General features: G+C 38.1%; 1 protein-coding gene and 1 pseudogene across 10 annotated transcripts; both read left to right on the forward strand.

The window, feature by feature from the left end:
- The first annotated feature begins 272 nt into the window (after positions 1-272).
- unm_hu7910 (un-named hu7910) lies at positions 273-17,531 on the forward strand. 10 transcript variants are annotated; one of them, XM_028441452.1, is made up of 24 exons: positions 2,657-2,956; positions 3,022-3,063; positions 3,286-3,462; positions 3,773-3,841; positions 10,104-10,154; positions 11,056-11,091; positions 11,492-11,527; positions 12,774-12,815; positions 13,131-13,160; positions 13,623-13,643; positions 13,724-13,759; positions 14,354-14,398; positions 14,517-14,600; positions 14,659-14,744; positions 14,816-14,902; positions 15,601-15,751; positions 15,824-15,960; positions 16,031-16,129; positions 16,200-16,289; positions 16,375-16,512; positions 16,575-16,710; positions 16,880-16,971; positions 17,040-17,173; positions 17,299-17,531. In XM_028441452.1, the coding sequence occupies exons 1-24, from the start codon at positions 2,848-2,850 to the stop codon at positions 17,447-17,449; spliced, it is 2,079 nt and encodes a 692-aa protein (XP_028297253.1). In that variant the 5' UTR covers positions 2,657-2,847; the 3' UTR covers positions 17,450-17,531. The 10 variants fall into 10 exon arrangements, with proteins under 10 accessions (XP_028297261.1, XP_028297253.1, XP_028297258.1 ...); XM_028441457.1 differs by lacking the exon at positions 11,492-11,527; XM_028441458.1 differs by lacking the exons at positions 10,104-10,154; positions 11,056-11,091; positions 11,492-11,527; ... (15 more) ...; positions 17,040-17,173; positions 17,299-17,531 and adding exons at positions 5,356-5,400; positions 5,479-5,517; positions 5,925-5,972; ... (1 more) ...; positions 6,617-7,494; positions 7,561-9,389 and having other exon boundaries at positions 2,683-2,956.
- LOC114459095 (uncharacterized) lies at positions 14,910-15,027 on the forward strand (annotated as a pseudogene).
- Positions 17,532-17,995: the final 464 nt, after the last annotated feature.

Raw genomic sequence — 17,995 nt, forward strand, 5'->3', positions numbered from 1 at the left:
ATAAAAATAAAACAACAATGTAATTTAGAGTATGTAGATAAATAAATTGCTAAATTGTAAAATAAGAGCTGAAAGGACAAAGTGTTGTTTTTTCTTATCTCCGCCCAAAACGCGTTAACTTCTCATTTTCTGCCACGTTTTTACGCTCTTTATTCAAAATGACGACAGCGGCGCTGATCCGCAGCCTGATTGGTGGAGAATCAGGAAAGGCCGCCTTTAGTTCCGCCTCTTTTTCTCCTTCAATGCTCTGAATGGTCAGGTTAGCCTGTCAATCACCGGTTACCAAGGACCACTTCTGTCTCCAAGTGTAGACGTGATTACTGTCTCCTAATGTTCTCCTCCCTCTGTTTTTCTGATAATTAGTGGTTAATTACCGCATTCATTTGTCTGTTTATCACTGGGAAATCTATCGGAGGAGATACGAAACAATGCCGCCGAGAAGGAACCACAAAAGCTCCTCAAAAAAAGGTCAGTACCGGTTTTTACTGGATTCCCTGTCGTGTCTGTGCAAAACTCCACTGGTTTTCTGTGAAGTTAAACATTATTGTTCGCTGATGAAAACGTGTGATTGGTTTTCAGACACACGTGATGTTTGGGGATTTGTCTGAACTCAATTCTTAATACGTGTTACATTGTAACACAATATGAAACATTTAAATCCCAGTTATTGATCAGCTGACTGTAACAGTGCTAGTAGCTAGCTAGGTTTCCTCAAATCTGCGTCAGTTTCTTAGTTTTATTTCCTGATTTCACCAAATGAACAGATGTTTCTTTGTGTTGCTAGTACCGTAACAAATACACATATGTCTGCTTTTATTGTCTGTGGTGCAGAGTTTCCTCCTAAAGCAGAATCTGATGTAAAGTTTAGTATATTTTAAAGGAATCTGGTTAACGTTCTGTCTCGAACATATTTCCGTATGTATTTAAGATAAATCAGATTATTTATGTCTTGTTGGACTCTAAATGAACAGTTTGAACCTCTGGGACTAGTTAGCATAGTGCTGTCAAGATGCTAAGCTAACAAAAAACAAAATAGTTTAAAAGCAAGTTTTTACGTGAAATATCTTTAATTCATGTTTTTTTTTAATTAATTAACCTGATTAAAGCTTAGCTTCATCATCATTAATGAAGAATAAAGGAGTTTTTTGACTTTTTTGTATTAAAATCCATCTTAACCAGCCATAATATTATGACCACCTTTCTAATGTTATACTACACAGATTCATGTAGTACAACATTAGAAACTGAAGTAATAAATAATGATATTGTGTTGTAGGGAGGGTTAGGACTTCGTTCTTTTATTTTATTTTGAAGGGGAGAGCTTACAAAAACAAAGTCATGGGACTGATAATCATCGTTCATCGTTGGAGCCTCAGAATTTCATATTTTCCCTAATTCAGTTTGACAATTTATTTTGTTTCAATTTGATCAGTTCATTTCTAGATATTGAACCTCACAAAATCGTACCAAACGTGCTCAATACAGTTAATGGAGTTAATTATTATTAATCATTTCATATTTATAATCTACTGGTATATATTAAAGGCACGTGCTGAATATAAGTAGCACAAGATTGTGCAGGAAATTTGTAGAGCAACAACTAACGATTTTAAAAAAAAATTCCGATGATTCACGATTTTTTTTTCTATTTCTAAGCTCATATTTTGATTTCCTATTGTAATGCACCTGCTTGAATCTTCACACCTGTGAAAGTGACCCTGTTGAGCTCTGACAGCGTGTTATTAAAAAATAACACAGACACAAAACATAATTTTAATATAGTTTATATTTTCAACACAAAACATCATTATTTGTAATCACAATAAAAATAAAATAAAAAATTAACTGATACAAACTTATATTGTGAGTGGTTTTCATCAGCAGTACACAAAAACACTTTGTAAATCAGTACGGTAACTTAAAAAGCTGGAGCTAACCTGCTTTGCTACAGGAGGTGATGAGGTTTAAACAGCTACAAAGCTGCTTTTACTGAAAACAAACTTAAAAAGGTAAAATAATGAAAGTCCAAACAGAGCTGGTAACAACAAAATAAAATGTGAATATATGTTGTTTTTTTGTATTTATTTGACGTCCAGCCGTTTGTTAAACTTGCTAAAGCTAACATTAGCCCTCCTATTTTACAGTAAAAAATATGTTGGAAATGTGTGATTTTTTTCTGTCATATCGCCTCATATTACAACACATTTTGTACCAGAATTGACTTTTCCAACTGTAGGAGCTGTTACAATAGTTTGTTTAAAAACACATATATATATATACACAAGATTATTATTCTGACATTTGCGTCTCTTTCACCACCCGTTTGCCAAAACAAATGTTATTTTTCCACAACATTCATGTGAAGCTTTATTCCATTTCATTTTGTAATTTCAGCTTGTTTTAAAAAAAAAAAAAAAATTAATGGTGACCTGAACCTAACTGTAACAACAACAATACGCACACACACACACACACAATGATCAACATTTTTCTGCTGAAACACGATCAGCAGGTCTCATCTAGTGAATGATTGTGAAGCTAACACCAAAGACTCATTCAGCAGAGAACATGATCTCCAGGTGATTTAAAACACCGTTCATGAGACACACACACACACACACACACACACACACACACACACACACACACACAGAGTGGTATGAAGGTCAATGTGTGTCCTCCGAGGTTTTGTCAACTCTAATAATAGAGGGTATCGGGTTGACAAAGGGGGTGGAGCTTCTTCACATTCAGACTTGATGATCGTCTGAATGTTTCAACGTCGTCAATGGTCAAAGTTTCCCTGTTTGGATTCTTGAGGAAAGTTTTTGTACCGTGGACAAGGTGATAATGCAGCGTTTGGGACGTTGCGGCTCCTCCGTACTTCCTGTAGAGCAGCTCCATGCTGAGGAAGAGGAGGAGGAAGAAGAAGAAGAAGACTCACTGACGAAGGAGGAAGGTAGGAACCTCAGCTGAGAACTTTAGTTCCATCTGGATCAGATCTCACCTGTTGGGTCGTTTCAGGAGACGAACAGGAAGAAACAGAGCCTGTTGTCACAGAAACGGGTAAAGAGGACAACCATTTGCTGTGAATTTTTGTTTGACTGCATCCTGTGGGTTTCTTTTCAAAATAAAAGCTCTGTTTCCTATGTGTGGTTTTCACAATCAAAGCTCTGCATCCCGTGTGGGGTTTTCACTATAAAACGTGTGTGTGTGTGTGTTGATGATGTGATGGTTTTTTGGTCTTCATGGTGTTGTTTGATATTTAACTTGAACTTCCTGTTTCAGAGTTGAAGTCGGAAACAAAGGCGGAGCCAACCAAGCCAAAGAAGCCCGAGTCCAACAAGTCTGAGTCTCTTCCAAAGTTCTCTGTGTTCTCCTGGTTCTTGGTCCTGGCTCTGCTCGGAGTGTGGAGTTCAGTGGCCGTCGTTTACTTTGGCGTCGTCGACTATGAAAGCGTCATCGGTGAGAGACGGCGTTTAATGACGGCTCTTTGTTGTTGTTCTTCTATCTTCTTTTCCTTCTCTATCTATATCTGCATCTCTTCTTCTCCAATAATGAGACTCAGAGAATATATTAAGGTTAAGCTCCGCCGACCGAGCACACAAACTATTTAGGCTCCTCCTCTCAGGACTCAGCACAACCTCATATTCTCGACATCTTGTGTGTGAACTTTTTTGTGTTTACATGTTTCTCTTTTTCTTCTTATTATGCATTTCTTTATATAATGCTGTTGGCCCTGTGTGAAAAATTATATGAAAACCCTCTCTCTCAGGTAAACTGACGGCGTACGATGCAGATGGAGACGGAGACTTTGACGTGGACGATGCCAAAGTTCTGCTTGGTGAGTCATTTCCCTCCAGTCACGTGTCGGTATCTCTGAAAGAACCAATCAGACCATTTTTGACACTCTGTGCCGTGGTTCGTTCATATTTCTTCCAAACGCCATCCTTTTGATGTTTCAGAGCTTAGAAAAAGTTTTACTCTCTTTCTACGTTGTGCAGTATTGTGCGTCTAAAACCTCATTAAAGACAATAAGGGTAAAAAAGGGCGGGGCTATGTTTTCAGGTTCGCCTATTGGTTCAAATTATCCTATTAAACTTATGTGAAAAACTGTCGTTATTGGTTTCCACATTCGTATTTATTTGTTGATAACAGCATGTTGTCGACTTCGTCTAAAATTCATTTCTTCTCTTCTCCTTTAACTTTTTATTTTCATTTCCACATTATTCCTCTCTACATTCCCTTCTTTTCTCAACATTCCATCCCTTCTTTTTTCCTCCTCTCTTCCCGTCAGGATTGAGTAAAGACGGCAGCGATAGCATGAAAGTCGAGTCGCTCGAGGAGGTTCTTAGTGTTTTAGCAGAGGACGACTCTGATTGGATCAAAGCCTTCTTCACCTTCTTCCGTGACGTAGTTTCCTCTTCAGAGGAGGAGGAGAAGAAGAGCGAGTCGTCCTCAGATAACGGTCAATAGGACGAGTGAGGGAGCACTGAACTGTTTTTAAGAAGAAAGGAAACTACTCCCTCTAGTGGTTGTAGAAGCAGTGATAAAAAGACATCAAACAATTTCAATCTTAGACAACACTGGGATTTCTATTCTTGGTTTGCTTTGAAGAATGTGTTCTTTCTTTATACGCTGACGATACCATCGTCTATGATAAGGTGTGCTCATGAAACAAATAGTCCACAAAGTAAGGGGAACACCTTCAGTCCTCCCGTTAGGAAACAGTCTGGTTGTAGTCTGCCAGTTGGAGCTCGTATAACTGGGACTGGAGAAGGTTAAAGACCAGGACAGTAAACAACAGTTTCATCAGCGTACAGATGTGTCGAAGCGTTGCTGATGTCAGTAAAAACAGTGGGTCCTAACACTGAGCCCTGTGGTTCACCATTGGTCAGCTTTATAGAGCACTGTGTATTTTTCTATTTAGTGTTTTTGTTGTCTTGGTGTCTTTTTTAAAATTTTGTTATTACTTTGTGTGTGTTTTTTTTTTTTTTTTTTTTTTTTTGAAATACATTTTGTTGTCCTGTATGATTTTGTTTATTGGTTTAAAAAAAAAATGTAATTTTTTTTTTTGTTTTGTGTCATTTTTTTTAATTTACAATTTTTGCGTGTGTTTTTGTCATCATTTTTAAATAGGTTTGTGGTCCTCTTGTGTGTTTTTGAAGTGCTTTTTGTGTGTTGTATTTCCATGGAATCGTTCCAGGTGAACGATAAGGAGAACTTGAACATGTGATCGTGCGTCCCTGGTGTTTGCGCGTCATGTGTAGTTACTGTTGCACTGGTTCCAGGACTAATAAAATTAACTAATGAAAGTTCATTAAAGTGACGTTAACAAGTTTGTTTCTGTGAGTTCAGATGAAAACACTGTGAAGGAGCGCGCAGTGAGGAGGCTGAAGAAAGGTATTACGCATGCACGCTAGGTGTGTGTTTGCTGTGTTGTGTAGCATCAGCTCAGCTAACAGTTGTTTGTGCTCTCAGTGGAAAGGGGAGTTTTGAAAAGCAGAGCAAAGATCAAAGGTACGATCTGTGACGTGTAGTTGGCCCTAACTTTAGCTTTAACATTAGTGTTAGCATTAGCAATAGCCTCCCTGTAAACAATGGAGAATCCAGTGCTTTTTTAACATTATCACTGCTTTCATTCAACATTTGTTCATAGTAAATATTAGATGTTTTAAATCTAAGAACATCACATCAAAAACATGTCGTAAAGCTTTAAACAGATGGAAATAAGTTAGAGTAACTTTATATCAGATTATAGATACTAAAATGATCTTTTTATAAGATATCAATATTTCCATGTTAATTGACTTGTATATAATGTGTTTTCACGTCGACTGCTTCTCTGCATTTTCTCTGCATGTGTTTATCATTCTTTTTTGTTGTGTCAGCGGTTTTCAGTTTTTAAAATGTGCTTTTTATGTCAGAGGAAAACCAAATAAAGTCCCATGAAGAAGAAGTCAGGTTTCCTGAAGGTACAGAACTGATTTTGTCTCCTCAGTTTGACTGAAATTATTCACCAAACTAACGTCAGTGACTGAAAGCAGACTAAAGCAGATGAATGCAAGATGAGTCAAACTATGACCCAAATCCGCTATTAACTAGTGAATGAATGACTGAAATAAGTACTCTTGACATTGGCTGTGAGTTTGTTTCTCCTGCATCTGTTGTAATGGACTAAAGCGTAACTCCGTTTTGTATCAGACAACAAAGAAGAAGCAGTAAACAGAAAAAATGCCACCAAAGGTAGAAAAACCATCATGTTTATTTTATTTTAACTGGTTTGGATTTTGACTAATTTGGACTTTAACTGGTTTGTGTATGTACAATACTTCTACAATATTGGCCTGTCATTGTGGTTTTGATACTTCTCTTTAGTGTAAACTAAACCCTTATTAATGTGATATAACTTGGTTGCTGTTGTTGAGGTTTTATTTAAAATGCAGTTTTTATGGATTTGGCGTGGCTGGCTTAGTCTTTGTTCTTTTTTTACCCAAAGTACTCACCTGCATCTCCCTGTTCCATCATTTTGAACAATTGCCTGGTTGCTGTGCTGCGAGTTGTGCCAATACACGTCAAATTGTTCTTGTGCCTAAATTCATTTAAACTTGAAATTCAGGCCGACCCGTTCGAGGTGCCGTGCTACGCTCGGTTCTGAAAGAGGAGCTAAGGATGATCCATGAAAAGATGGAGGCAAAGAGAATTGCTCGCATCGCCTTCGCAGAGATCAGAGCCTTCCTTGCAGAGGAGGAGGAGAATAAGACGGCAGCGTGGACTCTGAAGGCAAAGGAACTGGAGGCTGAAATGGAGAAACTCCGGGAAGATACGGAGAGGATGGAGAAAGAAAGGAAAAGGTTAGAAGAAGAGAAGTTGGAAAAGGAGAGGATAGAAAGAGAAAAGCTAGAGAAGGAAAGAATTGAAAAAGAAAAGGCAGAAATGGAACGGATTAAAGCAGAAAAGGAGAGAATGGAGAGAGAAGCTAAAGAGAAAGCTGAAAAAGAAAAGATGGCCAGTGAGAAGAAAGAAGAGATGGAAAGACTGGCTAAAGAAAGGCAAGCTCAGGAGGAGAAGGAACAACTTGAGCAAGAAAAGGCAAGAAAGGAGAGAGAACAACAGGAAAGGGATCGAATCGAAAAGGAAAGATTAGCGAAAGAAAAGGCAAGACTAGAACAGGAGAAGGCAGAACAGGAGAGATTAGAGAAGGAGAGGCTTGAAAAAGAAAGGATAGCTCGAGAAAAAGTTGAGAAAGAAAGGCTTGAGATGGAACGAATCGCCAGAGAGAGGGAAAGACTCACTAAAGAGAGAGCTGAAAGAGAAAAACGGGAGCAGGAACGCATCGCCAGGGAAAACGCTGAAAGACAACGCATCGCCAGGGAAAACGCTGAAAGACAACGCATCGCCAAGGAAAGAGAGAGACTGGAGAGGGAAAAGGTAGAACAAGAAAGACTAGAGAGGGAACGTATTGCTAAGGAAAGGGAAAGACTTGTTAAAGAGAAGGCAGAGAAAGAAAGACTAGAGAGGGAACGTATTGCTAAGGAAAGGGAAAGACTTGTTAAAGAGAAGGCAGAGAAAGAAAGACTAGAGAGGGAGCGGATTGCTAAGGAAAGGGAGAGACTTGCTAAAGAAAAGGTAGAAAAAGAGAGAATTGCCAAGGAGAGGGAGAGAATTGAGAAGGAAAGAATTGCCAAAGTCAAGGCAGAACAAGAACGGCAAGAAAAGGAACGACTTGCTAAGGAAAGACTTGAAAAAGATAGACTTGCCAAAGAAAAGGCAGAGAGAGAGAGACTTGAGAAAGAGCGAATCGCTAAGGAAAGGGAGAGACTTGTCAAAGAAAGGATGGAGAAAGAAAGACTAGAGAGGGAGCGCGTCGCTCTGGAGAGAAAAAGACTTGTCGAAGAGAGGGAGAAACTGGAGAAAGAGCGCCTCACCAGGGAAAAGGCAAGAATCGCTCAGGCAAGGTTAGAGAAGGAACGGACAGAGAAGGAAATGGCAGCGAGGAAAGAAAGAGAGAGGCTGGAGAGAGAAAGGATGGTCAGAGAGAGAAACAGAACCAACGTCACTCAGCCCAGAGCAACGACCGCTTCAACCAAACCCAATCAACCAAACGTGGCAGCGATCAGAAGACAGAAGGAGGGAGGGAAAAAATAACAAAATGGCTACATCGTGAATGTCACAAATTTCTTATTTTGGCTTTCGACACCTAAATGAAAGTTTCTTCTTTATTTGGTCAAACGAGAAAAATTATCATTACAAACTCCAAAACCTGTTGATGTCTGTTGGATTTGATTATGTTAGAATGTCTTTCTATGGTTTCCTTCACACTGACAATATTTACAGACTCGTCTTAACGTTGATTTTCATGCGCTTCAAGGGTAAACGCACGTTTTAGCTCTACGAGTTTATCTGCATAAACATTTACTGTGAAGTTAAAAGTTGATTTCTTTTCATCACGAAAGTTAAACTTCTGAAAACTTTTAAAGTTCTGGTGCTAGTCGGTAATTACCTAAATCTTTCTTCATTTAATATAGATAATTTCTTTCACGTTTTGTTGTAAATTACCTGACCTCTAGTTGGCGCCATAAGTTTGATACCTAGCTATATTTACCTTTGACTAACGTGGCTTTATACAACAACAATACAGTATTTTACATTTATTTAGAAAGAAAATCTCTTTCCATCATGCAGGATCAACAGTAGCACCTCCAGGAATAAGGTAGGTAGTGAATGAAGTCAAATAAATAACCACATTTTCTAATTATTAATGATAATATATTATATATTATATATTATATTATATATATGTCATAATTATTATATTAGTTATATGATAAATATGTATTTATTATGCTATAATAAGTATGCTATACCATTCTAATTGTAGAGAAATAAATGTGACTTTTAAAGGATATTTAGTAGTTTGTGCTGAAAAGTAAATTTATGTTTCTCAACTTAATTATCCATTTTCCTGCATTTATCTTCTTATGGCCACCACTAGAGGGTGCTATAGATTTTACTCTTAATAAGAAACAACTAACAAAAATATTCTGCCCTGGAATATTTTATAATCAGTTACAGATTTCCCTCAGAGTGGCAGCAGCATTGTAGAAGATGAGGGCTTCCTTTAGGGCTGAAATGTGTGTTTTTATGTTATTGTGAAGTTTAATTCATTATTAAATGATTCGACTAGTGAAATATTATTTGCGTAAAAATATTGTAAATTTGAGCTTGGAGTTGATATCCGTGTTTGTTTCATTGTGTGATCGTCTGGCAGTGCCACGTGACACGAGAAGCTTCAGCTCCAGAATTTGGAGTATTTTAAACTTTGTAATGAAATGGAAATTTTGTAGTTTCTGATTCATTTGAGAGAAAATAAACAAACTGAAGGAAATAAATCTGTGCATTCACTGTGCAGTGAACAGCTGTTTGGTCTCCAACTCATCATCTTCCTGTCCTTTGTCACAGACATATAAAGTTTCTTAATGTACAAACATGATCCAAATCATCCAAGAAGACGCATTAACATCCAAAGATGGAAAAAACATCTCATCCACATCTTTTAGGGCTTTTTTAACCGTCTGTGCATTGACTGTTTTATATTCTCCGAAGAAAACTTGAACTTTGTGTTCCACATGTTGCAGAGAGTAATTGTTCTAGTCCTACATGTTTGGTTAGCTTAGCATGTAGCCACCAGCCCCACATGTTTGGTTAGCTTAGCATGTAGTACCACTGGCAGAATATGTTCAAAGGGGCGGGGCTATATTATTAAATCCACTATTTGGTTCAAACTTGTCAGACTGATAAAAACATGTTTATAAATGTTGACACATTCTGTGCAGGTCATTGGTAAAGTGAGTAAAACTTGTTTTATGCTCTGAAATGTAAAATAAGAGGTCAGTAATTATGTTTTGCTTAGCTTAGCATGTAGCAGCGCTGGCTGACCAAGGTCAAACGGTAAATGGGTGGAGCCATGTTATTGGTTCCACTTATAGACTTTAACTAAATGCATGGTATGGTATGAATGTGTGTATCTGTTGTGTATTTCATTTTGAAGCTAACTGTTGTAGTAGCTTCTCTAAGCTGCAGGATGTTTGTTGATGTGTAAACAGGTCTAAAGGACACGCCCCCCCTCCGTACAGACCCACCTGAGAAGGAAACAGGTGAGGACTCACACTAACCATCGTACTATGGTAGTTTATTCCACACTAGTCTCACTGGTACATAAGTCACTTTACACCAAACAGTGAAGTCGCTCCAGGCTATCAGTCTATACTGTATAATGCTACTAATGTAGCTGATAATTCTCACTGAGCTTTTTAAACACAGAACTGCAACAAAAGAACATTTATTTTTTATTTCGTCAAGCTTAAACATTTAGATTATCAAACAAATTTAAATATTACATACAACGCTGAAATAATAGTGAATTATGTACAGCAGTACTTGTGATTAATTAGAATAAAAGGTTGGTTTGTTACACATTTGACTTAAATATTTTCTTAAATGTGAGTGACTCAGATTTTATTGAAATAAATGATTTAGTGTGAACTTTGTCTAACTTGTCCAATTTAAAAACTGACTCTAAAATTCTTTCCACTGACTTTGTGTGAATGAAAATATTTAAAAAATAATTACAATCAAACGCTGAGAAAATAAAGACTCAAAATAGAAGTATGGTTTTAGTACGGCAAAAAAATGGGTACAATCTGAAAAAATATTTTTTTGAGATAATTACAGTGACTTTTAAAGTGATTAAAGAGATTATAAATGTAAAAAATGTGACAAGCACCCAAACTGGGAGGTACGGTTATAGTAAAATACACAAAGAACTGCAACAAAACAATGTTTATTTCTTTTTTCTCGCTTGTTCTTCACCCATAAATGTTTTCAAATCAATTTAAATATTACTTACAACGCTGAATTTATTCTTTCCATTGTAGGTTATGGTAAATAATGGTATAATACAGAAATACTTGTGATTAATTAGATTAAAATGTTTGTTACACGTCTCACTCAGATGAATTATTTAATGTGATCTTTGTTTAACTTTGTTGTTTATAGTTTCAGATAAAAACCCTTCTGCTGTCCATGAGACAGGTACGTGAAAAACATCAGTTATTACAGGATTTTAATGTGTTAAACTCTACTTTAATTTTTCTATTCTTAACTCTGTCCTTATTTTTCATAAAACCGTTCTAACTTCCTACGTGTCTCTGAACTCTTGATATATTCATTTACTGTTGTTTTTTAGTTTGACAGAGATACCGTTGGGCTGTCCCTGTGAGAAACATCTGTTTTCTAGGTTATTAGTGTACAAGTGTTAAACTTTTTCTTAATCTCACATGATTCTTTATGTTTTTTTTCTCTGTTATATAACTTTAATGAACCGACCCTAGCTGTCTGTCGTCATAATTTAATTCCAGAGTTAAACCTTTAGATTGTTGCAGTAAATATTATAGATTTTTATGATGGTTTATAATCTCTCTGTGTCCAACAGACTCTAGATCTGTGGATTTAGAGGCTGAAATACAAGGTTAGTTCTTCTTGTTTATGCTGAACACAGACCAATGTAGTGTAGTTTAAGTTTAAATTAAAACTAGCTTCCAACATTCTAGTTTTTTAAATCAATTCTATTTTCTTTGTACAGGGTGACTGCAGGTCCCTAAAAAGTCTTAAATGTCTATTTTTTTTTTTTTTTACAAATAAAAGGCCTTGAAAAGCATTAAATTGTCTTAAATACAAAGAAAAGGTTCCACTGAGTAATTCATTCATTTTAGGAAACAGTTCCCAAAACTTTAAAAGTCATTATCTCCATAGGCTTAACTTTTTATTTTGGAAATTTATCCCAAATACACTAAATGTGAACGGTTGCTCATTAACAAGGGTAAACCACTACAAGTCAAACTGGAAAAGCTGTAGAGCTCCCAGTATTGGACAATGTGCTAAACAGATGTTGACAGTTCTACCACTGGAACAGATTCTATATCTCCTGAAAGGAAAAACATGACTTGTTTGAAACTATATGGAGGCCATTTATCACGTGTCATAATGAGGACTGTACTTTGCTTGAGTTTAAAAAGAAAAAATATTATTTAGCTTTTTGTCTCTTCTTTCTTGGAACCATGTGGAAGTCTCTGTACACTTTTGTAAGTTGTCATTCTTTGTAAAGAAACAGATCTGTGTCTGAGAGGTTGTACCGTTGTCGTGTCGTAAAAACTAAAAATAATAAATGTGCTTTAGTCACGTCTAGCACGGACTGAACGTTCCATCTCACTCCATCATGTAGATCACGTGACACAATAAGTGCTGCCTCCTTGCTAGCTAACACGGCCTTTTTGTTTGAAAACCCAGTTTAGCTACATGTTCTTAGAAGGTCTCATTTTAGATCAAAACTTCACATATGGCGTTAAACGGTGACGGATCTGATAAAAGCTCGTTTGGTTTGAGGTTTATTGTCCAATGATAATAAATGTTGTGAGAATTGTGACAATAAATATCATTTAGGACAATGTTGATTTTTTTTACATTAATAAACACATTTAAATTTTATTTTCCTTTTTCCGTATTCTACATTATTAACTGATGTCACTGCCTTTAATTGTGAAATAAAATATTTTCACTTTGGTCTGTAATTCCATCATAAGTTTGGTCTTAAATATTCTTTAAGGTGGTATTAAAAAGTCTTAATTATAACGTGTTCCTACCTGTAGTCACCCTGTAGAAAATCTCTGGTTCTCGTTAAGATTTATGTTTTATTTTGGTGTTTGTTTCGTCTGCAGCTGCTGTTCCTCTTCCTCTGGTTGAAGACGACTTTATACCAGGTCAGTTTATTTAATAATGTTATGATTTAACAAAAGGTCTTAGTCAGTGGTATTATTATTAATCATATTAGATGTTGTAAAGATGATTGGAAACCCTCAAAGATTTAAAAAGGAAGATATTTACTGTCTCCATAATTTATTATCTATTTGTCTTTAAAAACTGTTAAAATACAGAACGGATTAGAATAATAAAATATACAGGTACACACATTTTAAGTGTTTAATGTATAATGAAACACGAGCAGTATTGTTTATTGTTGCATGTATGAGGATGAAATAGTTTATCTGTATTTGAATTGGATGTGTTTATTGCAGATGATCCTGAGGACGACTCATCTTCTCACGGTCAGTTTAACGTTCTGATCACAAAAATAATCTGATCTGATCTCTTTCTAACATGATGTGAACCAGATTAGGACTAAAGTCAGGAGGATAATGAACCACACAGACCTCAGATTTTATTTTATTTTCTAAATTTTCCCAAATTTCATTTAAGGTTTTTAACTGATTCACACGTTTTTTCACAGAGTGAAGTTTCTGAAACAGAAAAAGTTATTAAAAGGAATAAAATGTCTCCTTTATCACTAGATTCACCTTTTAAACAGGAAGTAAAATAGTTTAGAAAAGAAAAATACATATGCAAAAAATATAATTATTATAAGATTTAAGCAGATACTTTAAATTAAGGAAAGACAATGAAATGTAACTTTAAAAAGTGACTTGTAGCTTTAAATGTGTTTCCATCAGTTTGATGTTCAGTTGTGTACACGTCGTTGATGAAACACTAACACTGTGTGTTGTTTACAGACATCATCGACTCCACTGGAGGTCAGACTGTGGTCATGTGACACGGTTGTGTTGTCTTTGTAATGTTTGTCTGAGAGGGTGTGTGTGTGTGTGTGTTACAGTCCTAGTAGAGCCTCATTCATCAGCGCTGACAGATGGTGAGTTTGAGTTTTACTTTGAAACCCAACAATAACACTTCCTACATTTAGGGACTGTACTACAAAGCTAGATTAGCTCTTATCTGGCTAACTTCCAGGATTTAATCAGTGTGTGTTGGACAAGAAGCTTGCTTACGTCTTACGGAGCTAAATCACCATGGTAACTTAGGCTGAACGACTAGCCTGATTAGGACCAGGTTTTGTTCTGGCAAGGATCTTAGCGCGTGCTAAAGTCCCGCCTCCTGACCAATCAGTTATCATAGAAAATGACCTGTTCATTGATAGATGATCCTGGTTGGTGCAGATCTGACAGCTGCGTTTAGGAAAGAAAATTATTAATGGATTAATCAATCCTTTCATTTACCGATGACATCATTTAGGAAAGATATAGATTTATATCTGATGGACTGATCTACAGTCAGCTGATGAAGTCTGTGTCTACGTATGCATGGATGTAATAAAGTTTAACTGATCAGAGCACTGTCTGAATGTTGGTTAGGTGAAGCCCGCTAACACAAAGATATCCTGGATATACTAATCTAGCTAGCTTCATCGTATAGCCCCTTTATGATTTGTTGGTTTGTTTGTTGTCAGGTGAGTCTGGACCTCAGACCAGCTCCAAAGTGACCCAGGAAGCAGGTAGGATCCTTCAGAAAACCACGATAAGCCTTAGCCTGGCTAATCCTGATATCCTGGATGTTTGGATTCACCTTTAGTGAAACACCTTCTGATCTCTAATGATTGGTTCATGCTTCAGATTCAAAGGCTGACGCTCCAGAGGATGTAGAGGGCGGAGCTAAGGAGGAGTCAGCTGACTTACCTGTGGAGGAAAGAGAAAAAGGTAACACACACACACACACACACAGCGGGAACACAGACAGTTGTTGTTTTTGTTTCAGTGAAGCAGAAGAAACCAAAGCTGCTGAATAAACTGGACAAGAAGATTAAAGCAGACATCGACGCAGCAGAGAAGCTCCGCAAGAAGGTAAACGTTGTCCCCACAGAGACTTCCTGTAAATGTCTTCACATAGACCTCTGTGTCCTGTCTCCTCTCAGGGAAAGCTGGAGGAAGCTCTCAGAGCATTTGAGACTTTGGTTCAGCAGAATCCACTGAGTCCTCGAGCACGCTACGGGAAAGCCCAGGTACTACATCAGTGGCCACACCAGCCTGTCATTGCTCGATCCCGTTAGATCTCGGAAGCTAAGCATGTCTGGGCCTGGTTAGTAGTTGGATGGGAGACCACTGAGAATTCCAGGTACCACAGTGGTATCTGTCATTGTGTCCTTGGGCAAGGCACTTCACCCACATTGCCTCGTATGAATGTAGTGTGTGAGTGAGTGTTGGTGGTGGTCGGAGGGGCCGATGGCGAACTTTGGCAGCCTCGCTTCCGTCAGTCTGCCCCAGGGCAGCTGTGGCTACGTTCGTAGTTTACCACCACTAAGTGTGGAGTGAAAGAATAGTGACTCAATTCTGTAAAAGCGACTTTGATTGTCTATGAGAAAGCGCTATATAAAATTGATGCATTATTATTATTACTACTATAGAACTACCAGGGTGGGGGTCAATTACATATTCAATTACAATTAAATTACATTCATTTTTTATCATCAGAAAGTCAATTACAATTGATCACAATTACTGAACCTGAACTAAATAACGTATTAAAAGTTAAACTTCCTCTTGTGTTAGCATCTCTAACAGGTCCTAAATCAGCTGTAAAATACACTAAAAACAAATATCTATCATCTAATTTATTTCCTATCTATTGGTTATATTGTTAGGCTTCATAATCAATGATAATATAGGTTTTAATGTAAGTGTGTGTGTGTGTGTGTGTCAGTCTGAGGACGACCTGGCTGAGAAGCTTCGTAGTAACGACCTTCTTCAGAAAGCCATCAATACTTATGGAGAAGTGTCGGATGTTCCTGACGTGACCTCTGACCTCCTGAGGGCGGCGCTAAAGAGACGAGCTGAGAGGCAGCAGTTCCTGGGTAACACACACACATCTTTGGCTAGACTCTGCCCCTAAACTCAGCTGTCTAACCTAAGCTCCGCCCCCACAGGGCGAATGACTGGGTCCGTGAAGACGCTGAAGAAGCTGCTGCAGGTTTTTCCAGATGATGTTAGTCTGAAGAATGAGCTGGGCGTGGCCCACCTACTCATCAACGACAACCAGGGAGCTAAGAAGCTCTACGAAGAGGTGACGCTAACTTAGCTTAGTGTAACGCAGCCCTCAATGACTGACACGTCTATGCTCCGCCCCCCTGCAGGTTCTCTCTCTGGACCCAAACAACGGTTTTGCTAAAGTTCACTACGGCTTCATCCTAAAGTCTGAGAACCAGATCGCAGAGAGCATTCCCTTCCTGAAGGTGGGGCCGTTTCCTCATTAGCATTAGCATCGTTAATAGAACTTATCAATCACTGATTCTCCACCTCCAGGACGGCCTGGAGTCCGGACATCCCGGCACCGACGACGGACGCTTCTACTTCCAGCTCGGAGACGCTCTGCAGCGCATGGGAGACGACAGCGTGAGTCGCACTAATGCTTCATTTATTATTATTAAATGTTAATATTCACAAGTATTTGACAGTAGTACCGGTGCTTTGTTTCCAGGCGTACCAGTGGTATGAGAGAGGATTCAAACGTGGACACTTTGCGTCGGTGTGGCAGCGCTCGTTGTACAACGTGAAGGGACTGAAGGCTCAGCCCTGGTGGACGCCGTCAGAGACCGGATACACAGACCTGGTTAAGGTGAGATTACACACAGTACCTGTGTTTAAACGAAGCTCCAACTCTTGGTTTGTGTGTTTCAGATGCTGGAGAGGAACTGGAAGACGTTCAGAGACGAAGCGTTAGCCGTCATAGACCAGAAAACTGGACTTTTCCTCCCAGAGGAAGAAAACCTGAGGGAGAAAGGAGAGTGGAACCAGTACACACTGTGGCAGCAAGGTACACAACTGTGTGTGTGTGTGTACACGTACGTACACACAGGGGTTAGGGTCAACTAGAATTGTAATCCCAGAATTGATAATTACATGTATGACGTAATTATAACTGTAACTGTAATTGCATTTTTTTTAAATTTGTTGAATGTGTGCTTCTTTCTTGTGTTTGACAGGAAGGAGAAACTCTGCTTCCTGTCAAAGTGCCCCAAAGAGCTGCTCTCTGCTGGAGCGCCACCCAGAGGCCACGGGCTGTAAGAGAGGACAGGTACACACACACAGACACGCTGTGAGCCAATCACAGCACAGATCAATAACCTCCGCTCTACTCTACAGATCAAGTTCTCCATCATGCAGCCAGGAACGCACGTTTGGCCCCACACGGGACCAACAAACTGTAGACTGAGGATCCACCTGGGTTTGGTAATCCCTGCGCACGGCTGTAGGATCCGTTGCACCAACACCACCAGGTCACACACACACTCATTAGAACAGGTGTCTCATTTTAATTTAAAAGTCATGCTGTGTGAAGCCCACTTTAGTGAAGTCCTTCTGTATGATGTAAGTTTGTAAAGGTGATCTTTTCCTTCCTCAGGGAATGGGAAGAAGGAAAAGTGTTGATCTTTGATGATTCCTTTGAACACGAGGTGTGGCAGGACGCCGACAGTTTACGACTCATCTTCATCGTAGACGTTTGGCATCCAGAGCTAACGCAGAAGCAGCGGCTAACGCTAAGTCCAATCTAGAAACGGACTCCAACATTTCTTTCCACTGGCTTTGCACAACATTAGATTTAATAAAGAGTTTATATTTATATAAAAAAACACACAACCATGTTTCATTGTCTCGTGCACAATCACAGAATCACACAAGAAAATAAATGTGAAGAAGCTATAGCAAGGCATTTTTTTTTCAAAAATTTAAAAAAAAAAAAATTGAGTTAGGACCATCATTAGACCCTAAAAACCACTGCAAATATAATGCACATACTTAAACAGGGCTAAGAAAGTACTAAGGCACAAAAAATGACAAAAATCACCCAAAATCAAAAGTAAGGCTATAACAAGGCATTTTTTTTTCAAAAATTTTGAAAAAAAAAATTGAGTTAGGACCATCATTAGACCCTAAAAACCACTGCAAATATAATGCACATACTTAAACTGGGCTAAGAAAGCAGTAAGGCACAAAAAACAAAAATCACCCAAAATCAAAAAGCATTTTCTTTCAAAAATTTCGAAAAAAAAAAGCAATTGAGTTAGGACCATCATTAGACCCTAAAAACTACTGCAAAC

This window comes from Gouania willdenowi, unplaced genomic scaffold (genome assembly GCF_900634775.1).
Source record: "Gouania willdenowi unplaced genomic scaffold, fGouWil2.1 scaffold_25_arrow_ctg1, whole genome shotgun sequence".
In the NCBI taxonomy this organism is placed as follows: Eukaryota; Metazoa; Chordata; class Actinopteri; order Blenniiformes; family Gobiesocidae; genus Gouania; species Gouania willdenowi.

What these genes read in the sequence shown, in the direction of transcription:
- unm_hu7910 (XM_028441450.1), top strand. Translation starts at nt 2,848, where the DNA reads ATGCAGCGTTTGGGACGTTGCGGCTCCTCCGTACTTCCTGTAGAGCAG. An exon ending in CGATGCCAAAGTTCTGCTTG is followed by an intron (nt 3,842 to 5,355) that starts GTGAGTCATTTC and finishes CTGTGAGTTCAG; the next exon opens with ATGAAAACACTGTGAAGGAG. An exon ending in AAGCAGAGCAAAGATCAAAG is followed by an intron (nt 5,518 to 5,924) that starts GTACGATCTGTG and finishes TTTTTATGTCAG; the next exon opens with AGGAAAACCAAATAAAGTCC.